This window comes from Rousettus aegyptiacus, unplaced genomic scaffold (genome assembly GCF_014176215.1).
Source record: "Rousettus aegyptiacus isolate mRouAeg1 unplaced genomic scaffold, mRouAeg1.p scaffold_m13_p_16, whole genome shotgun sequence".
Taxonomy (NCBI): domain Eukaryota; kingdom Metazoa; phylum Chordata; class Mammalia; order Chiroptera; family Pteropodidae; genus Rousettus; species Rousettus aegyptiacus.
This window is the reverse complement of record NW_023416291.1, coordinates 34,337,213-34,362,742: the sequence shown is the minus strand read 5'-3', so window position 1 is coordinate 34,362,742 and position 25,530 is coordinate 34,337,213. Positions and strand designations below refer to the sequence as shown.

Sequence of the window (25,530 nt, the reverse complement as noted above, 5' to 3'; positions counted from 1 at the left end):
AGAGAATATGGTTGGTATTATTTCAACTCTCTTATATTTGTTGAGGTGATTTTTGTGTCCCAGTATGTGGTCGGTTCTTGAGAAGAACATATAAGAAGTTGTTTTGGGATGGAAGGTTCTGTATATGTTAATTATGTCTAGTTGGTCTAATGTGCCATTTAAGATGTTATTTCCATATTGATTTTCTGTTGGAATGATCTGTCCATAACCAATAGTGGGGTGTTTAGGTCGCCTATTATTGTAGTATTTTGGTTTTCTCCCTTTAGCTCTGTTAGTAATTGCTTTGCATATTTTGGGGCTCCCTGATTGGGAGCACAGACGTTAATAAGTGTTATGTCTTCTTGGCACATGATTCCCTTTATTATTATGAAGTGTTCCTCAGTAACTCTCTTTACCTTTTTTTTTTTGGAAGTCTATGTCATCTGATCTTAGTTCCACTACTCCTGCTTTTCTGTGAATGCCATTTGCTTGAAATATCATTATTTCACCCTTTCACTTTGAGTCTATATTTGTCTTTGGAACTCTGGTGTGTCTCCTGGAGGCAGCATACGTTTGGGTTTTGTGTTTTGATCCAATCTGCTACTCTGTGTCTTTTTATTGGTAAGTTCGGTCCATTTATATTTAGGGTGATTATTGAAATATGAATTCTTCTTATAGCCATTTTATCTTTTGCTTTCTAGTAGCTTGGTGTTTGCATTACTTTCTTGTCCTTGTGTTTCTGTTTTCTTTATTTTGTTTGGCTTTTGTGGGCTTCCCCTCTGGTTCTTCTTGCTTTATATCATATATTTCAGTTCTGAATTTTTGGTGTGTTGTTACCATTATGAATATGTAAAGGAGATATATATATATATATATAGTGAATATATATATAAATATATATACAGTCATCCATTTTCTTTTGCACTTACCATATCTTCATTCCCCTTTGTAAATTTGGATCTTTGAATCCTCCCCCTTTTCAGTCATTGTTGTCTCAGTTTGTTCCTATGTATGCTGAATGTTCATTACTAACTTGCTATAACAAATCTCTTCTTATTAAGCTTATAATGCCCTGTTCTTAGTAATTGTTGCGCTCCTCTGCTTCTAAGTGCCTGATAGTCACCTTACTCTTAATTATGTTTTTTTGTTTGTTTGTTTTTGTCAATATGTTTTAGGTGAGCTGACCCCTTTCAGTATTTCCTGTAGTGCAAGCCTCATTGTGGAGAATTCCCTCAACTTTTGTATGTCTGGAAAGGTCTTTATTTCTCCTTCATATCTAAAGGAGATCTTAGCTGGATACATAATTCTTGGCTGGTAGTTCCTTTAATTTAATAGTTTGAATATTTGATTCCACTACTTTCTGGCTGGTAAGGTTTGCATTAAGAAGTCCAACGATAATATAATGGGTTTTCCTTTATAAGTTACCGTCTTCTTCTCCCTGGCTATCATGAGAATTCTTTGTCATTGATTTTTGACAATTTTAATACAATGAGTCTTGGTGAAGGCTTTTTAGGATTGAGATAATTGGGTGTTCTGTTGACTTCTTGAATTCTAAGCTCCAGCTCATTTCTTAGATTTGGGGAATTCTCATCAACTATTTGTCTGAAAATGCTTTCTAATTCCTACTCCTTTTCCTCCAGTTCACGAATTCCCATTATTCTTTTGTTTCCTCTTTGGATGGTATCAGCTAGTTTTTGTATTGCTCTTTCATTATTTTTAATTCTTCTGTTTCTGTCTTCTTCCTTCTGATTTATTTCTAGATTTCTGTCTTCAATATCACTAATCCTTTCCTCCATTTAGTCAACTCTATTTCCTAAGCTTGCTGTTTCATTTTTCATCTCTTGCAGTGCATTCTTCATCTCTAGAATTTCTATTTGTTTCTCTTTGAGAGTGTCAATGTCCTTGATAAAGAACTCATCCACTCATCTAGCTGTTATTTCAATTCCTGAAATTGTTGATATAAATTGTTGTGGATCTCATTGAATATTTTTCAGAAGAACTATTCTGAATTTTGTCATTTAAGTCGCATATTTCTATGTCTGTAAGCTTACTTTCAGGAGATTTTTCTCTTTCTTTCTGAGATGCCTTGTCACTTTGGTTATTTATGGTGTTTAATGGACTCTTACTCTGCTTGGGCATTGACGAAAGTGTATTCTGCTTTTTTTCCAGAAAGGACATTTGTTGTTATATAAAGGTCTCTCTTTAGCCTGTTGCAAGGAAGGCATTTTTCTCTTGGTTTCCAGTAGGTGGCGTCCAATCCTCTTGGATCCCTGCGGTAGCTCTTATAGGCAGATTCCACGCTCAGACGTGCTGGTGTGCAGTTTAGATGTTTTTAGTTGAGTTTAATGTTCAGCTTATTGTTGTTTCTAGGGGAGAGATCTGGGGACATCTTTCACTCTGTCATGTTTCCTAACCATCCTCTATAAAATCTTAATGATGATTTTTTTTTTCTTATAAAGATTCAATTAAGCTAGCTACCCTCAGTATTAGTCCTGTCAGTGTTACCGACATTTTTCGTAGCATTTGCTGATATTCCCCTGGGACCCAGTGATGTTTGGTCTTGGAGGATATGGGAGGAGGTGCCCTCTGGGATAAGGGCTCAGCCTCCCATTTTGCAAATGCGGCTTTTAATAATAAACTGTGGCTTCTCTGCCATCCCCACTTCTCTGCTTTCTGACCCGATCCTGGGCACTGCTGTTGTATGGAGCTCACAGCTCTCTCAGGCAGGGTGTTCAGGGAACCTGTCACACCTTCTGCCCTCTCCCTCCTCCTGCAGGGAGCTCCCCCTGCCAGAGGCCGCTGTTTATTTCTCCCAGTCTTCCACTGGACTCTCTGGGTTCTGACCTGTGGTAGCTCTTATTTGCAGATCCCATGCTCAGACTTGCTGGTGTGGAGGCTGGGTATTTTTCGTTGAGTTTTAAATGTTCAGTTTATTGTTATTTCAACAGGAGAATACTGGGAACATCTCTCACTTTGCCATGTTTATGACATCTAGGATTAATTTTTAAAGATGCTGAAATATATTAACAGTTTTTATGCCTGTACTGAATAAGAAATTCACATTGATATTTATGGTGCGGACAAGGCCACATTTGGAAATATTTCATTGGAAGTTTATCTGTCCTTTTTCCTTCTTGTTTTATTGAAAGAGCAACTACGAATTTTCATTCCTGAGTCACTTATTTTAGTAGTTTATTTTTAAAGTACTTGAATTTCTCAGTCTTCACCTTTGGGATTGTGCTTATTAAGAAACACTTGGAAGTGAAGGCCGGAGGTTGCCAGTTTCTGTTGGACTGGGCTTGCTGAAGTCCGTGCTCCGGAGGGGGAATGCGGAAGGACATGGTGTCATCAGCCCTGTTCAGAACGATGGAAGTAGACAAGTGTGCTGAGAACAAGTTCATGGACAAGGGAGACTGGGCCACAGACAGGCCAGCTGTCAAGGGTGAAGCGGACTGCCTGCGCAAGGAAACCAAACAGCTGCCCTCCTGGCGGCTCGGGAAAACCCTGCATTTACACCAAGAGTCAAGCGATGAAAGATCGGGCAGGCAGCATTGTCTTGAAGGTGCTCATCTTGTTTAAAGCTAATGACATTGAAAAGGCAGTTCAATCTCTGGAAGGGAATGGTGTGGGTCTCCTAATGACGTGTGTTTTTTATAGGCTTTGAGAGCTCATCTGTTCTGACAATCGCTGAGCTCTTATTGCAGTGACTGGCAAAGGCACTCGCAGCTGGAGCATCAAGGTCCATTGTCAGAGTGCTGATGGCCAAGGAACCATGTAGTCCAGCAGGATCTGGGTATCTACTGGGGGTGTGGGAGTTGCTGGTACAAAGACCAAATGCCACCACTGCCCTTTGGGTAGTATCTATTTCTCTCGGCTTTGCCTTCTTGCTTCCTCTTTCATATTTGTAAAGAAAATTACCTTTCCGCTTTCCTTTAATGAAAATTGGGTCTATAGCCATGCTACCCTGAACAAGCCCAATCCCGTCTGATCTCGGAAGCTAAGCAGGGGGGTCGGGCCTGGTTAGTACTTGGATGGGAGACCAGCTAAGAAGATCAGGTGCTGTAGGTATAAAAATAAAAAATCAGGGATTATAACCTGACAAGGTCCTTGCAATCTGTGAGGTCAACCAAGGATTGCCTCCCCTACAAAAGAAGAAAAAAAGAAAAAGAAAATAAAATGGGATAATATAGAGGGACTGTTTCAACAGGAGTGTTTCGTGCTCTCAAAACTATTTCAAGGATGCATATATCAGTCTGTATATAGTGTGATTTACATCCAAGTTTACTTGTGCATATTTTTAACCCCTAATGGCTGGTGTTTGTTTTTCTGTTTGGGGGGGTTGGTTTTGTTTTTGCCTAATTGTGAGAAATTTGATCTAAATTTGATGCCGGTTTCTTAACTCATTGCCAGCCAGGACATGATCTTTATTAAAAATATGTTTGTGAGATAGGCAGCTATTAACATTGCAAAACTGGACCATACTTCCCTTATTTAAGCAAAATTTGTTTTTAGAGCAAGTGGTGGGTGAACACCAATATCAAGTTCCAGCTTTGTTTCTGCTTGCCTCCAGATCATGTGAGTTTAAGTATGCTTCTTGCTCTCAGCATCAAATAATCATGACCTCTCGATTTCTTAGTGGTCACTGGGGTCCAGAGTAAAGTCTTAATGTATCTATAAATGTATCTATAACATACCAGAGCCTGTTTTGCATGAGCATAAAACTTTTGTTTCAATTCTATGGCCGTATTTGGAGAAACTACTCCAAATCAGAAAGGATATGGAAACTATAAAGTAGTTCAAACTCTAGGCAGCCTCCAAATGAAATGCTATTTTCTGTAGAACAATAGTAGCTGCCTTAGACATTATGAGGTACATAACTAGTATTTAATATGTCCTATAAATGTCTTCAGTGTTCTTCAGGGTAATTGAGATCTCAAAAGATTTGGTTCAAATCCAAAAATATACACATTCTGTTTTTTAGCTTAGTGGCTTAAAAAAAAAATTCACACAGCAAAAAATGTTTTCTTTGTTGGACAATGTGTTACTGGCCATCAAGTATCTGCTTTGTGTGAGGGTGGGGGCTCAGCCCACAGATCCCCCAATCAAGTGGAGGTCTGTCGCTCAGAAAAGAAAGATAGCAAACAAAGAGTAGCAAGTAGAAGTGATTTATTAAGCAAAGTACACTCGGGAGAAGTACAAGCAGGCACTGAGAAGTTGAGAGCCGGGGCTTACATGGGCCATAGGGTCTCCTTGCTTTCCTTTCTCTTCTATCACAATGCGTGAACTCCCAGCTCCTCCCTCAGACTCCTGGTCTGGGCATGCGCAGCGTATGCCCATGGCCGGAAAGTCATAAGCCTGCGCCGTGGGAATTTGGAGGGTAGGTGCATGTTCATTTAACTAATTTTGCCTATACCAGTCGAGCGCCCCCAGAATAAGGTCATATGGTGGTCTCTTGCAGTTAACTGATGGGCACTGTGGAGGTGGAGGTGGGGGTGAGGGTGGAGGTCAGGGTAAGGGTGGGAATGTGAGTCAGGGTGGGAGGTGGGGTGAGGAAGGCACCAGGTGCTACCAGATCCCTTTCCTGCCTATCTGGCTTCTGACCTTGGGGTAATGAGGAAGGCTCCAGAAGCCTGCCAGGCACCTGGTTGTTAGGTTGGCAAGGGAGGACCAGCCGGATGCTTGCCTGGAGACTTCCCAGCCTGACATCGGAATCCTGACGCCCAACTGATAAGGGCCCACCCTAAAGCCCTGGCACCACTACCCCAACCCAGATGCTCAACTGACACTCTACATTCTATACCCTACCCCCACATAACCCTATAAAAACTACGCCCTCCCATCCTAGGGCGCGACCTCTCTGGCCCCTCTTCTTTCGGGACCACTGAACCTCGCCCGGGAGCCCTCTCCCAATAAAGGCTTGCTTTTAAAACTTCTCTCGGCGTGTCAGGCGTTTACCTTGCATCTGGTGCTGAAACCCAGGAGGAGATCGTGTCCCTCAGCCTCCTGGCCTTGAGGGGCCTCTCCTCCCTCTTCTTCCGGGAACTTCGCTGCCCACCTCCTACTGTCGGATAGGGTAAGTTCCCTTTCGGGTGTCTCCTAACCCTCTCCGGGCCTGGCCTGCCAGGATTCCTATCCATAATTGCGGCCGCATCAGGGTCACCCCCCTGTCATATTTGACTCCTGACCTGGTAAGTTACGAGAGACGTCTCTAACTTTCCACGGTCCTTTCTGCCATTGGGTTAAATCAGAGTCTCAGGGATGCCTGATCTCTGGTTTCACCTGTCCAGGTGGCTGAGACTATGGGAGCTTCTAATTCAAAACCAGACCCCAAAACTCCACTTGGGTGTCTCTTAACAAATTTTAGCTGTCTAGGCCTTGGTCAAGATTTAAAATGTAAAAGACTAATCTTTTACTCCACCGTCACCTGGCCTAGATATCCATTAGACAATCAATCTAAGTGGCCTGCTGAAGGCACTTTTAACTTCCAAACTCTGACAAACCTAGACACTTTTTATCAATAGGATGGGAAAGTGGGCTGAAATCCCAGATATGCAAGCCTTGTGGCATCTACGCTCTTGTCCCTCCCTCTGCTCTCAATGCTCCACTGCTCAGGTCCTCTCAGCTCGGGAGGCTGGCCCTAAGCCTTTGACCTCGCCGACCCCTGACACAGAAGGTGAAGCTGCAACCGACTCATCTGCCTCTCCTCTCAACGATCCTCCAGAAATCCTTTCTCCTCCTCCACTCTGGCCTACCCCGCTGCCTCCCTACCCTAGTCCCTCAGCTCCTCCTCTGCTGCCCGTCTCGCCGGACTCCGCCACTCACCCGATATACCCTTCTCTTCCTCCTCCGCCTCCACCTGCTCCATCCCCTATCTCAGCCCATACCCGCTCTCGCTCTGCCCCTGCCCCCGACTCTGACCTCCTCTGCCCTCTTCGAGAGGTCTCCGGGGCTGACGGTGTCGTCTGAATCCACGTTCCTTTCTCTTTATAGGATCTCTCTCAAATAGAAAAGCAGTTAGGGTCTTTTTCTTCTAACCCCACTAATTACATCACAGAATCTCGCTATCTCACTCAGGCTTATAATCTAACCTGGCACGACGTGTTTGTCATCCAGGCCTCGACCCTCACACCTGAAGAGAGAGATCGCATCCTCACCGCTGCCAGGGCCTATGCTAACCATACTCACCTCAGAGATCCCACCATGCCCATTGGACCTCAAGCCATCCCGGGAACTGACCCAGGATGGGAATACCACACTGAGCAAGATGGCTGCCAGCAATGTGACTTAATGTTACAATGCATCCTCAATGACATGCAAACTGTCTCTAACAAGATAAGTTAACTTTAATAAGTTTTGGAAGGTAAACCAGGGGGCCTACAAAAACCCAGCTCTCTTTCTTAATCACCTCACCAAGGCCCTTACTCAATTTCTAGATCCAACTTCCCCAGTGGGCGCGGTGGTACTAGCCACCCACTTTATTACCTAATCAGCCCCAGATATCAGAAAAATTTTTTTTAAAAGGTTGAGGATGTCCCTCAAACCCCTATACAGGATTTGGTCAAAATGGCCTTTAAAGTTTTCAGTATCCGAGAGGAGATGGCTGAAACTCGCTGCCAGGCCCATCTCCACCAGCTGGTGGCACTCCAGACCAAGGCCTTGGTAGCTGCCTTGAGGCGGGCAGGCCCCAGGGACCAAAGAGCTGGGGTCAACCCAAAATCAACCCCCTCTAGGGCATGCTTCAAATGCGGTCATGAAGGCCACTGCGCCCATCAGTGTGCCCTAACCCACGGGCTCCCACGAAGCCCTGCCTGGTCTGCAGGCAGACGGGCCACTGGAAATCTGATTGCGCAATGACCAGATCGTCCTCGGCGCATCCGCGCGGGGGATCATCCAGTCAGGCAACGCCGTCACTGGAACTTCTCGGGTTAGCGGATGACTGACAAGGCCCAGACTCCGGGACCCCTCTCACTCTGGCTGAGCCCAGGTAACGCTCCAGGTAGGGGTAAGTCCATCTCCCTCCTGGTGGACACGGGGGCTACCTTCTCTGTTTTGCCTTCTCACTCGGGTCATACAGTCCCCTCACCTATCTCGGTTATAGGGATTGATGGCACAGCCTCATGCCCACCTAAAACCCTTCCTCTCTCATGTTCCCTGGATGGCTTCCCCTTCCCACACTCCTTCTTAGTCATTTCCACATGCCCAGCTCCCCTCTTAGGTAAAGATCTCCTACATAAATTAGGGGCCTCTGTATATATAAGGCCACAAATACAGGTCTCTCCACTCCTGCTACCTCTCCTAGTGCCAGGTTCTACTCCTCCTCCTACCCTTTCTGACCCGGTCGATCCCTCCGTCTGGGACACATGTACCCCTGCTATTGCTACTCATCACACTCCTACCCGTATTTCCCTCAAAGACCCTTCTCGCTATCCAGCTCGCCCGCAATTTCCTATTTCTGAGACCCATCATAGGGGCCTTAAACCCATCAGTACCAGACTTCTCAGTCAGGGGATCCTCATCCCTACTAGTTCACCCTGTAATACTCCAATCCTACCTGTCCGTGAGCCCTCCGGAGCCTACCAGTTGGTCCAAGACGTCCGCCCTATAACAAGGTGGTTGTCCTGCTCCACCCGGTAGTCACCAATCCATATATTCTCCTTTCCCATATTCCCCCTTCCACGACTCACTTCACAGTATTAGATCTAAAAGATGCATTCTTTACCATCCCTCTCCACCCTGACTCGTGCTTAAAAACCTATCATCCCCCAGCTCATCTGATCTTTGTCTCCCTGTAACTTTAGGATCCCAGCTCACCCTGTATAGTCAGGCAGAATTTTGTATCCTTTAAACCCCTCCTCCCATCACCAGCCATCCTCACCGAGCCATATTCCTCCAATAGTCAGAGGATCCCTAGCATCTTCCCTAGTCGCCAGTGGCCTGGGAGGGGGTGCACTAGCCCATTCTATCACCGCCACTAGAGACCTGGCAGAAAAGCTTCAACTTGCAGTTGATGCCTCAGCCCAATCCCTAGCTTCACTCCAATGCCAAATCACCCCCATAACTCAGGTAGCCCTACAAAATCGCAGAGCCCTAGACCTTCTGACAGTGCATAAAGAAGGTGCCGGAGCCAGCCGGCTAAAGTCAAACAGCACCTGAAAGAGGCGGGTGAAGCCTAAGAAAAAAGAAGACAGGAAAGAACTTTCGGGAGGGCATATAGTCAATGCTGCAGCCCCGAGTTTATTTAGCACAGCATATTTATACCCTACAGAGCGCGTGAGAAACAAACACTCACAAGTATGGAACTAATTGCTGATATTCGCTCAGGAAACTTTGTAGCTATCTTAACATACTCTTTCCCATGGTCAAAGGACATTCAGTTTCTCTCCCCCAAGCCAGGCGCACCTCCTCCCGAGCCAGCAGACTGCACAGCTTGCCAACTTTGCAAAACTCCCAGCTTTACTGGCAGTTAATCTTGCCTCAAAACAGCTCACGACAAGGGGGTACCTATCTCTTCCTTAGAGAAGAATGTTGCTACTATATCAATGAATCAAGTTTAGTTGAAACTAATGTAAATACCCTTTCTAAGCTCAGTGAGGACCTCCGCCATTCCCACTGAGAGGGTGAGGCACCCCCATCTTGGTGGAAATCTACTCTCATTACTGTAATTGCACCAATTCTAGGGCCTATCCTTATCCTCTGTATACTACTAATAATAGCCCCATGTGTACTCTGATTCATTCAGGAACGCATTTGCGAAGTATCCCGGATCACGGTCAACCAGCTTCTTTTACATCCATATGCTCACTTCCCCACCAAAGTCCTGGCCTCAGACCCGCAAACTCTTCACCCCTGGTCAGCAGGAAGTAGCCAGATTTGACTCAGTGCCCCTATACCAAAGAGGTCGGGATGTTAGGTCAGGGGGGGAGCGCCAGCCGGAGGCCTTCCTGGAGACCTCCCAGCCTGACATCAGAATCCTGATGCCCAACTGAAAAAGGCCCACCCTAAAGCCCTGGCGCCACTACCCCAACCCAGATGCTCAACTGACACTCCCCAATCTATACCCTACCCTCACATAACCCTATAAAAACTATGCCCTCCCATCCCAGGGAGTGACTTCTCTGACCCCTCACCTCTCAGGACCAGTTAACCTCGCCCGGGAGCCCTCTCCCAATAAAGTCTTGCTTTTAAAATTTCTCTCGGCGTGTCACACACTTACCTTACACTGGTTGTTTATATTTTTTGGCTGAGCTGTTCTCGGGGCCTCATTAACCCTTTCATTGTCCCTCTTCCTCTGGCTCATATCTGTCAGCCTACCATGTCAAACCCAAATCAGTTCTTAAAAAAAAAAGACTGGTGCTTATAAAATGTTATCCAGTAACTCCAAAACAAATTACCTGAATGAATGTCACCAAGAGGGAAATCAGCCTGTGTTTAGTATTTACATTGGACACCAGTTTCATAATCACCAGCAAGTGAAAACTGGTGCGGAAATTCTGTAAGCTGTTTGATGTTTTTGACAACTGCCTTTCATTTTATAAAAATGATAACGTTCAGAAAATAAAATGTCAGTGTTGAATAATTTTTGAAAAAGAAAAAAAATGCTTATCTCCTCTGAGGTCATAAAAATATTTTCAAATATTGCCTTCTGAAATATTTAGTCACTTGTACTTTTGTTTGTTTTCAGCCTAGAAAGATATTATTTATCAACTCCAATTCCTTTTCTTGAGAGTTTTTATTGTGATAAGATATATAGCATAAAGTTTACCATTTCAGCCATTTTAAAGTGTAAAACTCCATAGCATTAAGAACATTCACAGTGTTGTGTTGACCAGCCCCCGATAGACACACGGACCACCAGAACTCAGTGAGTTATAGGAAACACTCCTTATTCAGCCAGCTGGGTCTGCCAGGGGTACGCAGACCCCAAATTAAGCAGCCCTGAAATATAGAGGTACAGGTTTTAAGCCCCAAATACCATTCTTCATTCTGTCTAAACACAAAGGTCTATTTTTCTTTTATTCACTACCTGTCAAACCACAGGTCAAGTGTGTAAGTGGGGGTACAGAAGCAGAAAGCTTATTGTTAGAATGTTATGTTCCTATAAGTCACAGCCTATGTTTCCATGGGCATAGCCGAGCAGTAATTTTTCTGCAGGTAATAAATTTCTAGCAGTCATTTTTCAGCCATTACATTCCCCACTGGCCTTAGCATACAATCAAATCTTTGATTTTTCTTGCGAAATTTATTCATAGCCCTTATTTTGTAATACTAAAAGTCTAATAGAATTAATTTTCTTCCTCATATATGCAAACAAGAAATTGAGAATGCATGGGCCAAAAGTTAAACAAGAGGAGGAGGATGATTAAAGGTCTAGCTATAGCAGATAGAAGGGTCGTTAGCCATGGTGACCAATTGAACATCCTATGAAACCAGTTATTTGATTCTAGTCTCTGTTTTTTCTGGCATCTAATTTTCTGTACTAGTAGTAAACTTTTTAAAATTATTCTAGAGTTATTGGCATAGAAGCAAAAGTATTCACTTAGAGCCATACATAATCTCTCTTGTTTTAAAAATAATAAATTTAAACCCCTTCTATTTGGAAGGACTACTTCTGTTAGTGAATCAACTTGAAGTTCTAGCCTGCTGAGCTCAGTTAAATTTAGGGGAGTTTCTACCTCGAAATAGTAAGGGGGATTTGGGTTTAGACACAAACAGCAATATTGTCTTATGTCTGGGGTGGTCTTATTTAAGACCTTGTGTAATGTTCCTTCTGGTTCTGGTTGTAGCTGGTCGAATGCCTGGGCTAAAGAGGAAAAGAGGAAAAAACAGAGGGTAATATTGATGTACGCTTGAGTCTTAAGCTTAAGGGCCCATCTTCCTGAGCTGTCCGCTCTCATGATGCCATCACATGAGAGTGATGAATCCGTGATGAGATGCCGTCTACTTTAACTGCAGTGGGCATCGTCAGATAGAAAGTGAAGGGTACTTTTTATTTGGGTTCTAGTCCTTTGGAAGTGAACTTCTGGATCCACACAGAGTACCCAGGCTGAATCTTTTGGGGGAAGTCTGTCCCCTGGGGCTGAGTGGACAGCACAAACCCGGGACCAAATCTCTTTCTGTACACTTTGAAGGGCCTGTAAAGACTTAAGTAAGACAAGGTTACATAGTTCTGCCTTTTTCTCATCTTCTATTCTAGGTACTAAAGGTGGGAGTTTTTAAAAGAAAATTTTACATGGGGTGAATCTATTAATATACAGAGTACACCTGGCTCGGAGAAGAGCAAAGGGGAGAAGTTCTACCCAGGTCTCACCAGGTTCTAATCTTAACTTGACTAATGTCTCTTTTAGGGTTTGATTCATTTTCTCTACTTGGCCCGAACTTTGGGGCCCATAGGTGCAGTGGAGTTTCCATCGCAATTTTAGGTAGCTAGCCAATTGCTGTGATACCTTTGCTACGAAGGCTGGCCTAATAACCAACCCTAAAGTTCCAGGTAGACCAAAGCGAGGGAGTATTTCTTGCAGTAGTTTCTTGGTAACTACTAAGGCAGTCTCTTTCCTGGTAGGGAAGGCCATTATCCATCCTGAATAGGTAAGAAAACAAGTAAATATTTGTAGCTCCCCACAGTCAGAGTTTCCTCAATGAAATCGACTTCCCAGTGGTCCCTTGGATAAATTCCTCTTTCCCTATGCCTAGGTTCTTCTATCTTCCTCTTCTTTGGATTAACTTGGGCACAAGCCGGGCATTGTGAGGCAATCTCCGCTGCAGTTCTTCTCCCTGCTAACAAGTGAAAGTAGGGGTCTAAAGCTAGGAGCATCTTAGTCTGCCCTAGGTGCATGGTCTGGTGTAGTTGGTAGAGGAGAGTCTTTCCAAGGGTCCGTGAGAGCCTGAGTTTTCTATCTGGGGTCGTCCACCACCCCTGTTGGTTTCTGGTGGCTCCTTTGTCTTTGAAATATTGTTCTCTTCTGTCGCCATATAGGTTGGAGATGGACGCAGTTCTGGGTAAGAGACAACAGTCAGTAGATGTGGTGTGGGCCCCCCTGGCCTTGTGGCCACTGTTCTTGTCTCTGCATCAGCTCATAGGTTTCCCTCAGCCTCAGGACTATTCCCCTTTGATGCCCTTTTCAATGAACAATAGCCAGAGCCTTAGGCATCTATACGGCTTCAAGTAAGACTAAGATCTCCTCCTTGTTCTTGATGTCCTTCCCAGCTGAAGTCAGAAGCCCTCTTTCCTTGTAGATGGCGCCGTGCACATGTGCAGCGGCAAAGACGTATCGGCTGTCAGTGTATATTGTGACTGCCTCATCCTTTCCCCATCTTAGTGCCTCAGTGAAGGCGATGAGTTCTGCCTTTTGAGTAGAAGTCCTGTGGGGAAGAGCTTGTGGCCAGAGAGTGCCAGTTAGAGTTACAACACCTGCCCCAGCACACCTCTTTCTTTCCTGCATGAAGTTGCTCCCATCCATGAACAGAACTTCATCGGCCTCAGGCAGAAGGGAGTCTTTGAGGTCCGGCCTTGAGGAACATACAGTGTCAGTGAAATCTGCAGTCATGAACAGGGGTCTCAGGGTCTGGGTCTGGCAACAGATTGGCTGTGTTGATGACAGTAGCTTTGGATTTTAGCCATACGTTTGGGGTCATCCAGTACCTCCCTGTTGTTGAACACCTTCTGGGCTATCTCAGCAAGTTGGGACAGGTTCATCCCTGTAAAACTTTCTAATTTTTGCAATTTATGCCAGATATCAGGGGCTGACTGAGTAGCAAAGGCTATATTAATTGCCTACTGGTTCTCAGGGGCCTCAGGATCAATGGGGGTGTATACCAGTATGCCTCATTGAAGAAACGCTCCAAGGGACTCCCAAGGTCCCTTCTTGTATAACTTCAGTTACCTTAGAAAGGTTAGTTGGCTGGCGAACAGCCATCCTAATTCCCCTAATTAGAATCTGGTGGTACCGATCTAATACCGTTCTCCCTGCCTGAGAATTGTGTACGCAGTCTGGGTGGGTGGAGGGAAATTCCTCTTCAATCTGTTCCTCTGCTTCTTCAACTCTCCCCCCTTCCACAGCTATCTTTTGTGTTTCAGTCTGAATTCATCCACATTCTTCTGAGGTTGAAGGGATAATGAAAAGCTGTTGACAATTGTCCCAGGTGGGGCAGTGAGTCTGAAAGACACTTTCTAAGAGTCTCATTAATGCCTGGGGTTTCTCAGGAAAAGGTGTATTTTGTGCCTTCCAGTTGTACAGGTCACTAGTTGAGAAAGGCACGTAAACCATAAAGTGCCTGTCTGTGTGATGCCCCTGGGGTGGTGCTTCTCCCAAGGGGAGGATGGCTGGGGTGGTGGTATCGGCTGATGCCCCACCCGGAGCGGGAGCAGGAGGCCCATAGGGGTTACCTGCTGGCTGTCTGAGGAGGTCATGCAGTGCTATTTGGTCTCCATTGTCCTGGATTATAGGGTGGGGGAAGGTCACTGTCCTCCGGTGGAGATTGGAGGACTGGGAGACTGGGCCGTCTTGGAGATTCAGTTGTTGCATGTTTCGAGGTGCCCACAACTAAAACTCGCACCCCTAGAGAAAGAGCACACTGGAGGAGCCAAGGAGGGGAGTTCTGAACAAGGTTTAACCATTGGTCAATGTAGGGAAACTGATCGGGATGTCCCAGGTCTCCTGTGACAACCTTCCAAACATTCCTCACCAAATCCTTGTCAAAAGGGCCCTCTGGAGGCCAGTTTACTTCAAATGACAGCCACTCAACTTCACACAATATCCTTAGTCTACCTGGAGAAAACTTTATGCCATAGTCAGCTTCTTCTACAAACCCTCTTTCAAATGTCACAGGAGACACCCCAAGGGTGTCTTCTGTGACTAGGCTTCCCCCCATCGCTTGCTCAGAAAACACAAAACACAAAACACAAAACAGACACTCAGATGAGAACAATTACTGAGGTGTAGGTGGACCCAGAAAAGTCCTACAACCTAGACAGGACCAGAGACAATAAACAGTACCCAACAACAGGGCACAGGAGGCAGCGTCCCGTGGCCTGGCCATGGTCTGGGAGATATGACTGCGTCCAGTCTCTCCACAAATTCCCAATGACCAGTCAACAGAACCAGGAACGTACCTTTTTTCCAGACGCCGAGGCCTCGGAGATTCCAGATTCCTGTCAGGACCAGGAACAAAGAGTGTGTCCTGAAAATTGCATTCTTGACGAGTGCATTAACCCCGTCATGGCATTCAATGGCCCTGGAACGTCTCGGGCTGGCCACCCCTTTGAATCTGTAACAGGGACAGCAACCACTTCGGAGTCCAGTCCGGTCTTAGATCTCAGGGCCCTCCTCGAGATCTCCCTGGGGCCTCCACGTATTGTAGCCACCAGCCCCCGATAGACACACGGACCACCAGAACTCAGTGAGTTATAGGAAACACACTCTTTGTTCAGCCAGCTGGGTCTGCCAGGGGTACGCAGACCCCAAGTTAAGCAGCCCCGAAATATAAAGGTACAGGGTTTTTAAGCCCCAAATCCCATTCTTCATTCTTTCTAAACACAAAGGTCTATTTTTCTTCTATTCACTACCTGTCGACCCACAGGTCGGGTATGTAAGCGGGGGTACAGAAGCAGAAAGCTTATTGTTAGAATGTTATGTTCCTATGAGTCACAGCCTATGTTTTCATGGGCATAGCCAAGCAGTAATTTTTCTGCAGGTAGTAAATTTCTCGCAGTCATTTTTCAGCCATTACAGTTGCATAACCATCACCATCATCCATTTCCAGAACATTTTCATCATCTCAAACAGAAACTGTCCCATTAAAAACTAACTCTCTCATTTCACTCTTCCCTCAGAGCTTTCAGAAGGAACCCTATCTTTTGACTTATCTCATTATAGCTGATTTCAGACTTCTGACCTCCAGGACTGCAAAAGAAAACATTTGTATTGTTTTAAGCTACTAAGCATATGGTAATGTGTTACAACAACAGGAAACTAGTACCCGGCACATGTCTAATTCAGGCTGATGGTAAAAAAAAAAAAAAAATGTCTTCTGGATGTCATCTTGGAAAGATTATGTCTGCATTACAAAGAGACCCAGTGAAAGGCAGTCAGTCAGTTTTCTTTCTGATTATTGTATCTGAAATGTCGCTGCATTGCTGACTGTCAGGAAACAGCCTTAAGAAGAAGCCAACATGTGGCAGAGTGAAATGGTTCTGTGCCTGGACCTGCCCCATCTCTGAAGCTTTTGTTAGGAAAGATGATAATTGTTTTTATCACTTGATCCTATTGGAGTTGAAACTTTTATTTTATTATGGCTGAAGGCATGGATCCTCACTGATAAAACTGAAGCATCTCAAATCTTTCTAATATGTAAACTAATACAATTACGCCAATTTTATAGATGAGGAAATTGAGCTTAAAGACTTAAATTGTCAAAGGTCACAGAGCTATGGTTTAGCAGAGGTAGGATTCAAACTTATCTGGTCCAATTCCAAAATTCTCATCCTCAACTAGATGATTTCTGGTCTTGGATACTCAAAGAAGTTAGTTAGGCTTTCTAGATCTCTCACTATTTATTTATCTGTGTTATGTTCCTGCAGTATAAGCCTAAAGCAGCTGACACGTCAATGGAAAGATGATATTCTAGAGATGATCTTACTCAAAGCTCCCATCATGTCCTTGTTCCTCAGACTGTAGATAAAGGGGTTCATCATAGGAGTAACCACTGTGTACATCACTGATACGATTGCACTTTTTCTAGAAGAGTGAGTAACTGCAGAACTAAGGTATACCCCCAAACCTGTCCCATAGAATAAGAAAACAACTATTAAGTGTGATCCCCAGCTGGAAAAAGTCTTATATTTTCTACCAGCTGATGGAATTTTCAAGATGGAAAAGACAATTTGGGTATATGAAAAAATTATCCCAGAGAGAGGAACAGCATCCAACAGGCTGGTCACTAAATATACAAAGATGTTATTGATGAAGATATCAGAACAGGCGAGCTTTAGAATATGAGCTAATTCACAGAAAAAATGGGGAATTTTCAGGTCTGTGCAGAAGGATAGCCGCAGTACCATCAAAGTGTGGAGGAGGGCATTTAGAACACTAATAAGGAAGGACAGCAGAACCAGCAGCCCACAGAGTTTGGGAGTCATGATGACATTGTACCTCAGTGGGTGACAGATGGCTACAAATCGATCATAGGCCATCATTACCAGAATTCCATTTTCCAGTCCAGCAAAAGTCAGGACAAAGCAGATTTGGGCGAGGCAACCTGTGTAACTGATGTTTCTTCTCTGTGTTTGGATGTTCACTAGAATCTTTGGGATTGTGGTGGTGGTGAAACAGATGTCAACAAAAGACAGATGAGAGAGGAAGAAATACATGGGAGTGTGGAGATGGGAGTCATAAATAATGGCCAGAATGATGAGCAGGTTACCAAGCACAGTGACTAGGTACATGGACAGGAACAAGCCGAACAGGAGGGGCTGCAGTTTTGGATCACCTGATAGTCCCAGAAGGAGGAATTGTGGAGTATTGGAGAAGTTTCCTGATTTCATGTTGTTGATGGCCCTGATGGAAAAGATGGAGGTGACAAAACAAAACTTAAGAGAAATTTTCTTAACCTTGTCTATATTTTAAGACCAAATCAATTACAAAACTATTTTCCTCCTTTCTTCTCTCCTTTTTATTCTTTCTTCTCCTTTCCTTTATATTCCTACAAAACTTCCCCCCACCAGCTTCTGTTTGAAAGTTTTTATTTTCCATCTGTTCTTTGTTGAGTAAGAGTACTTAGAAGAATATAAAATGAAGTATTGTTTTCTCCCTAAAGATGCCTATAAGCAAATAATAATTCTCGAATAAAATTATTGAGGCCATATTCTAAAATACAGTTTTATAAATAAAGGTTTACTGGAATACAGTCATTTGTTTATGTATTGTCCACGGTGGCTTGCATACTACAACGTCCAAGTTGAATACTTGTCACAGAGGCCATATAGCCCATAAAACCTAAAATATTTACTATCTGGCTCTTTACTGAAAAAATTTGTTTACCTCTAGTCTAGAAGCTTGATTAGATTTAGGTTCAATTTCTGCTCACTCTCTCTCTCTCTCTCTCTCTCTCTCTCTCTCTCTTTTGACAGACATCCTTAAGTATTTTCATGAGGAAGCACATATTGTTTGTCTTGTTTTTTTTGTAATAATTATTTCCTGGATCCATTAATTCATCAGGAGTTACAAAATGCTGACATTCTAATTCTTTGTTCATTTATTGGCTGAAATACTTCCACAAAGAGGAATTTTCCTGGTCAAATAGGTGGTCACTCTGAGACAGAATTTCTCCAAGAAAGGCAGAATACATCTTGATTCCAGTATTTATCACTTTTAAAAATAATAAATTGGTTTTAAGCATTATCTAAAGATGAATGTTGTATCATCATGAACTCCTGGATTATAAATGCATTTGATATATTTTAATTCATTGCAATTATTATTCATATTGATTCTCAAATTGTCCAATCATTGGCCAGTGAAAGCCTCTTCAACTTGCCTCCTAAGTCCTTCTGAAATGAACCTAGCATTCTCATATCTCCATTCATATGCCCATCCATGTCATATGCCCATCTTATGCATTTCTAGTTCTAGACCTGGAACTAGCCACTTCTCTAGGGAGCCCTGGTTCTTTAAAGTGATAAATGGTATCTAGAGACCACAATATGGTCACTAAGGAGTTCTCAATGCTACTGAATCAGTCATTGTTTTTAGCCCATTGTAGCGGGCAGAGTCAGAAAATAGGTATTTAAAAACAGCTTACTTAATTCTTTCATAAAACCTAAAGGTTAGGTACAATGCACTCATTTATATTTGAGGAAACTAGGCAGGAGGATGCTTAGATACAGCTAATATGTGTATACAAAGATACAGCTAATGGGTGGAAGTCAGACTCCAGAATTGGCATACATAACCATGATATGGTACTTCCTTGAAAACTTCATAATTCAGCCTCCTATGAAATCACTCTGATTCCATCATTTCTTTTTCAAAAACTTGGACTGATATCCTAAAAAATAAAACCCTAGATTTATTCCTTGGTCTTCAGTCTCTCATTATCCCTGGACCCCACATGGTTACTCTGTATTGACTGATACCACCAAAACGGCACATCTGCAAAACCTGAGGTCAAGATTAGAAAATGCTGTCTGATCAATGGAGGCTGTATGGATCTGTCTTGGGTTGGTCATATTGCATATGTAACCGATTTTAACAAATGCTGGGCACAGGGATTCTGTTCCACAGTTATTTGGGGACCCAAGCTAATAGGCCTCCACAGTCTTGTAACTGTATCATTTGGAACATATGGCCTTTTTAGTCATGAATGTAATGGATATAATATATCCACAAGTGACAAGTGCCTTTATACTTTCCCTTAAGGTGAAAGAGAAAGAAATACGCTGAGTAATATATTTCTCTTTTCATTATTTGGAGACTAAAACGTCCCTCTCTGAAGCTAGGGTGAAGCATTTGTTTCTATAACAGAATATTGGGAGAGAGAATAATATGTAGGGGGTCTTAAGCACAAAAAATAAAATTCAGTGTGTCACCCTCAGAGTCCTAGAGAGAAAGTATCTCTTAATTAGTTAAGCATGATGTCCAGGCCACTTAACAGGTCCCCAGAAAGGTTGGAGAAGAGATAGAGGAAAATAGCTGTAAATATACCTGAAAATAGCCACACCTGAATAATTATACTTTCAGGGTAAGGATGCAACTTACAATAATAAATGCAGTGTTTGACGTAGTATATGCACATAGAAAACTTTAGTATTTTGTTACCTATTTTTACACTTGAGAGAGAAAACAAGAGACTTAATTTTGATTTTTTTTTTTTTTTTTTTTTTTTTTTTTTTTACTTCTTCCTCACTGGTAATTTCTAAAATAAACACATATGATCTTTTCTGTTTAATGGTCTTTGAACATATAAATGTGGGGGGGGAAGGAAGGTAAGAAGGAAGGAAGAGAGGAAGGAAGGAAGGAAGGAAGGAAGGAAGGAAGGAAGGAAGGAAGGAAGGGAGGGAGGAAGGGAGGAAGGAAAGAGAAAGGAAAAGAAGAGGAAGAGAAAGAAAAAAGGGCAAGAAAGGGGAGGAAATAATTGCAAAAAATATTCAGATGTTAGTGGGAACCATGAGTTTATCTCTGTGCAGTTTAATAGCCTAGATTTTATTTGCTCTTTACTTTCTTCATAGATATCTCATCAGGGTTTTCTCTCCTGTTATTTTCCTTTTCTTAGTGTATTTTGTGAAATGAAAATTAATCTCCGTATCTAGTAGCATAGGTTCTTCTTTCTTTAATTTGTATCACAGATAATATTAAAAAAAGAAAATGTTATCTTAAAAGTTCTCATCACAAGGAAAAAATTGTAATCGTATATGATATAGATGTTAACTACTTATTCAGGTAACCATTTCACAACATATACATATATCAAATGAAAACTATCCAAATATCTGAAAAGATATTTGCACACCAATGTTCATAGCAGCATTATTCATGGTGGCCAGGACATGGAAGCAATCTAAGTGTCCTCTGATAGATGACTGGATAAAGAAGCTGTGGTATGTATATATGATGGAATATTACTCAGCCATTAGAACAGATGAAATACTGCCATTTGTGACAATATGGATGGACTTTGAGATAATCATGCTAAGTGAAATAAGCCAGACAGAAAAAGTTGAAAATCACATTGCTATCACTTATATGTGGGATATAAAACTAATTGTTAAATTGTACACCTGAAACTTACTGGATTTTGTTAACCACTGTCACCATAAAAAAAAAAAATTATTATGTTGTATACCTTAAACTAGTACAATGTTATATGTCGGTTACACCTCATTTTTTTTACAAAAGAAATACAGTGTTAAGAGTAAGTCCTAGACCAGACACATCCCTCCTATTATTTCTGGTTGGGTGACCTCCGCCCCTGGTGAGGGGCAGAATCCCCATGTGGACCAACTCAGGACCAGCTCCAGGCTTCTCTGATCCTCTTGCTTATCCAGATCTCTGAGAAATTGATGCTGGATCTCTGTCTTAAAGAGAAAACCACAGGCCCCAACTGGCATCACTTGTGCTAAAGCTCAAGATACCAAACCTAGATCTAATACCTAATTGCTATTTCAACCTCTCCCAGACACATAATCTCTATCAACCAATCTGAAATTGTCTGGTCAACATCAATGTGGCATCTGTCACATGGCCCTCTCCACCTGCCATCCCAAAGAAAGGGGGCAACCTGCACGATAAAAAACCTTGCCATTCCTTTTGCTCCCAAAGATGCCCTGTTTTTAGCTGATACCTAGTATAAAACTTGAGAGTGAGACAAGGTGAAAGAGGAAGGCAGTCAAAGAAAGGGCGGACATATCAAGAATAATGTTTTAAGGCTGAGAAAGGAGATATGTGCTCCGTTCCCACTGGGAGTTCTCTTAGTATAATAAAATAGAGGGAGAAATATCCTAAACCAACACCAGCTTGAGAATAGATACACAAGTTATGGCATAGCTGTGTTATGGCATGTTATTTAAATACTATTTCATACTATTTTAATACTATTTTGTCATACTTAATGTTTTAAATGCTCATTATATTAATTTTTTAAACATTCACAAGCAAAACATTTATATTAGTTATAGGTAAAATGAAGCTGAAAAAATAAAAGAAAAGCAATTTATACGATAGCTATAGCATGTTGAAATTTATATATTAATTTTTCTTAAAATAATTAACTTATTTATATTCATAATGTTTTGTTGTATTTCAAGCATCCCAAAAAGTGCAGAGTCACAACGAAGGGCTTAAACCCACCAGCCAGCATGATCAAATACAAATTTAAATATATGCAGCATTTACTTCAGTTTTTAAAAAACTAGAAATATGACAATGTAGATCTCCTTGAAACTACAGCATATTCCTGCAAAATCTCAATATTGACCTTTTCTCCTCAGAGGTAATATAACACTGAACTTCATATATATCATGTCTCTGAAGTGTTTCACATGAGTAACAATGTATCCGTAAAGATTCTATTTATGCTATATATATATTACATGTTCATATTTGTTATAGTGGCATATTTCATATTAATTCAGTAACTTTGTTTTTGGCTTAACACTGTTTCCTATATTTATCAAAATTGATAAAAACAGGTCTGATTCATTAATTTTAACATTCATTCTCACACCAATGGACATTTTGGTTTGTTATGATTTTTTTTCTATAGTAGAGTATTTATAGAGACACATTCACATGTAATAATAGTGTGAAAGTATGGAAAATACCCACTGAATTCCACAGAGTGGTAACCTCTTAGAGAGAAAAATAAACAATAAAAGGACTTTTTAATGCTGATATAGTTATTCCTGTATGAAGGCAAAGAAAAGTCTTTCTGTGTAATTTTGGATGTCTGAAACTCAGTAAAAAAATAATTTAAAAAGAAGAATTTATGTAAATTGTAATATTTTATTATTTTAAAAAGATTCCTGAAATTAATATGAAAAATTTTCAGCATTCTGAAAAGTGGTTGCACGGCTATTTGATCTACCACCCACTTGTTCTGTTCTGATGTTTTAAAATATTTCATAGTTTTGTTTTGGGAGTTTTAAGAGAAATACTGAAAAGGTAGACTAGTGAACCTGGCTTTAATCCCAGAGTCCTCACAGTTAGAAGATAGGGATGAGACTTGAGTTCTCTAAGGATGAGATCTGAAACCAGATATGGGAAAATTGAGAAGTCAAACTCACACTAGCCCAGCCCCACTCATGACCAAAAAAAGTGAGGAAAACCAGAGAATTGTAGACTATCTGTCTGGTTTTTGAAGGAGCTAATTCATGATTAGGTGGGGAAAGAATCTCTGAAATTTAGAAGACAGAGTAGGAGCCAGAAATGATGAAAGCTGACTGAAATTTGGATGAAAAAGGTAAAGTAAATATATCAAAAAGAGGGTCAAAAATTGGTTTCAAATTTCACTTACAACTTAATCCTACTGAATTTTCTCTTACCTCTTAGGTATCCCCCAGATAGACTGGTAAAAAATATCTGTTCAATATCTCACAGCAGTTACTGGGTCACTTCAGATTGCCTCTGAACCATCAATGAGTAATTCACCTTTCCTCTGGATATTGAGGTATGCAGATGGGGAATCTGTCCCCAGGAAGGGCAGGTAGACCAAGTAAGGCAACTGGACTCCTAAGAAGGATTATTTCCAGAGACTCGGTCGGGTGTGCTGTTTCCTGAATAGAGCTACTGAGTAATGTGGTCATGGGTAGACTATTTGCAGTCTCAGAGGCCTTTGGGCCTCAATTCCCAATGCTCATTAGCCAAATGTGTACTCATTTCTTACCCAAGGCAGTTCAAATCCTTAAGAAGCACAGCTTATAGAAGAGAACTCCCAGATGACTGATATGTCATTCTCCTCCTACATGTTTCCTCTCATCTCCAAGGAATCTCATTTTGAATTCTTGGATCTGAACTTAAGGGAACTGGTGGGCTTCTCAGACCAATTCTCAGTTTTCTCTGAGTCAGAGATTATCACCAAAGAATTAGAGAACAGGAACAGAGTTGTCCCCACAGGAACAGAGACTCGGAGATGTATCATGGAATTATCTCCACCAAGTCACTCTTAAGAAAATTTTCTTTTCTTAAAGCCCCTTCACAAATTAGATTAGTACTACTATAGAAAAGGGGTAGCGAAAAAACCAATTCACTAGTTACTTGGGTAGGCTTTTAGAGGTTGTCTTAAAAATAGACACTAAAACCAGCACTCTTAAAGGGCTAACACACACACACACACACACACTAACCATAAAGGAAACAGTTACTTGATTCCATTAACATTGGGAAAATCTGAGGACTATACAGGAACTCAGTACTATTACTGTAACTTTTCTGTAAGTATAAAGTAGTTTGATAAAAAGTTTTCAAAAAGAAAAAATCAAAGGTTTAAATTAAATTATGGTACTACTACAGTCATCAAAATAGCCAAAATGAAAAAGATGAAAATATTAGCTAGCAGAAATGTATACTGCTTTCTAAACTACTTTGAAAAATTATTAATAAATGTGATCATATATATTCCCCGTTACCCATAAATTGCACTACTAAATATACACCCAACAAAAATATGAACTATGAACCAAAAAACATGAACAAGAATGTTCATTGCAGAACTATTTATAAACTACTCCAACTATAAATAACCCAAATGTCCAAAAACAGTTGAATGAATAAATCGTGCATACAAAGAAAACTATACAGCAATAACAGTAACTTCCACTAAATGGAACATAGATGGATCTTGTAAATATGTTGAGCAGAAAATAGGAACAAATGATAATATATGACATCAGGTACAAGGGTGCCTATAACTCTGTATAAATATACTTAAAAACATTGAATTTTACTCTTCAAAAAGGGTGAACTTTATGATATGTAAATTATCTCGATAAGCTGTTAAAATGTACATGATTTCATAGAGTACTTAGATTCTAGTTGTAGGAATCAAGACAATTAGTGATTTAAAGAATTAAAGGATAGTTCTTGGGTACTGATAATCTACTTTGACCAGTGTTTGTGGTAGTCAATAGTTATTTTTTTATCTTGTAAAACTTCATGGAGTTATACATTTCTGTACATGATAAATGTAAACAATGAAGTGTGTCGTAAGTTCAGAATCTCAAGAATTTAACCATGAATAATTTTTGTAGGAGGATTCATTATGGACCATGTGTCAGGAAATAGTAGATCAAGAGACATGAAGTTTATATAGATGATTTATAAACATAATTTAAAAGTTCTTATTTTTATTTTTCAATTAGAATTGACATTATTTTGTATTAGTTTTAGGCATACAGCATAGTGGTTAGACATTTATAATTTACAAAGTTATACCCCCAATTAGTCTAGTACTCACCTGGTGCTATAGTTGTTACAATTATTATTGAATATATTCCCTATGCTGTACTTTACAATCCCATGACTATTTCATAACTACCAATTTATAATTCTTAATCTCTTCACATTTTTCACCCAGCCACCTAAACCCCTACTCCTATCTGGCAGTCACCAGTTTTTTCTCTGCATCTGAGTCCATTTTCATTGTTTGTTCATTTTGTTCCTCAGATTCCACATATAAGTGAAATCATATGGTATTTGTCTTTGTCTTCTGACTTACTTAGCAAAATACCCTCTAGTTTTATCTATCTTGTCACAAATGGTAAAATTTCATTTTATACAGCTGAATAATATTCTAAAAGCTTTATCTAATAGGTAAACATCTATTAAACACATTCCTATACCAAATAACATTTTTACTATATTAAATTTTAAAAACTGACATGCCATAGATTATTTTGGTTCGTAATTGCAGTCAGTTGGGAGTAAAAGAAACCTTCCTCCCGCCACCACCACACACACACATACAAACACACTTATTGAAAACATAGTAACTTAATACATTAGGTGTTCATTTTTCTCAAATAACAAGTCTTAGATACTAAAAGTTTTTCTTGTCAGGGATGAA

The 25,530-nt window shown here is 41.3% G+C and overlaps 1 protein-coding gene and 1 pseudogene across 2 annotated transcripts; one reads left to right on the top strand and one right to left on the bottom strand.

Moving 5' to 3' along the window:
* Positions 1–3,925: 3,925 nt before the first annotated feature.
* LOC118612701 lies at positions 3,926–4,047 on the top strand (annotated as a pseudogene).
* Positions 4,048–9,170: 5,123 nt separating this feature from the next.
* LOC107515069 (olfactory receptor 7G3-like) lies at positions 9,171–17,539 on the bottom strand. 2 transcript variants are annotated; one of them, XM_036233762.1, is made up of 2 exons: positions 16,615–17,518; positions 9,171–9,557 (listed from the first exon to the last, which is right to left on the bottom strand). In XM_036233762.1, the coding sequence occupies exons 1-2, from the start codon at positions 17,516–17,518 to the stop codon at positions 9,511–9,513; spliced, it is 951 nt and encodes a 316-aa protein (XP_036089655.1). In that variant the 3' UTR covers positions 9,171–9,510. The 2 variants fall into 2 exon arrangements, with proteins under 2 accessions (XP_036089655.1, XP_016008897.2); XM_016153411.2 differs by lacking the exon at positions 9,171–9,557 and having other exon boundaries at positions 16,580–17,539.
* Between the last annotated feature and the right edge of the window lie 7,991 nt (positions 17,540–25,530).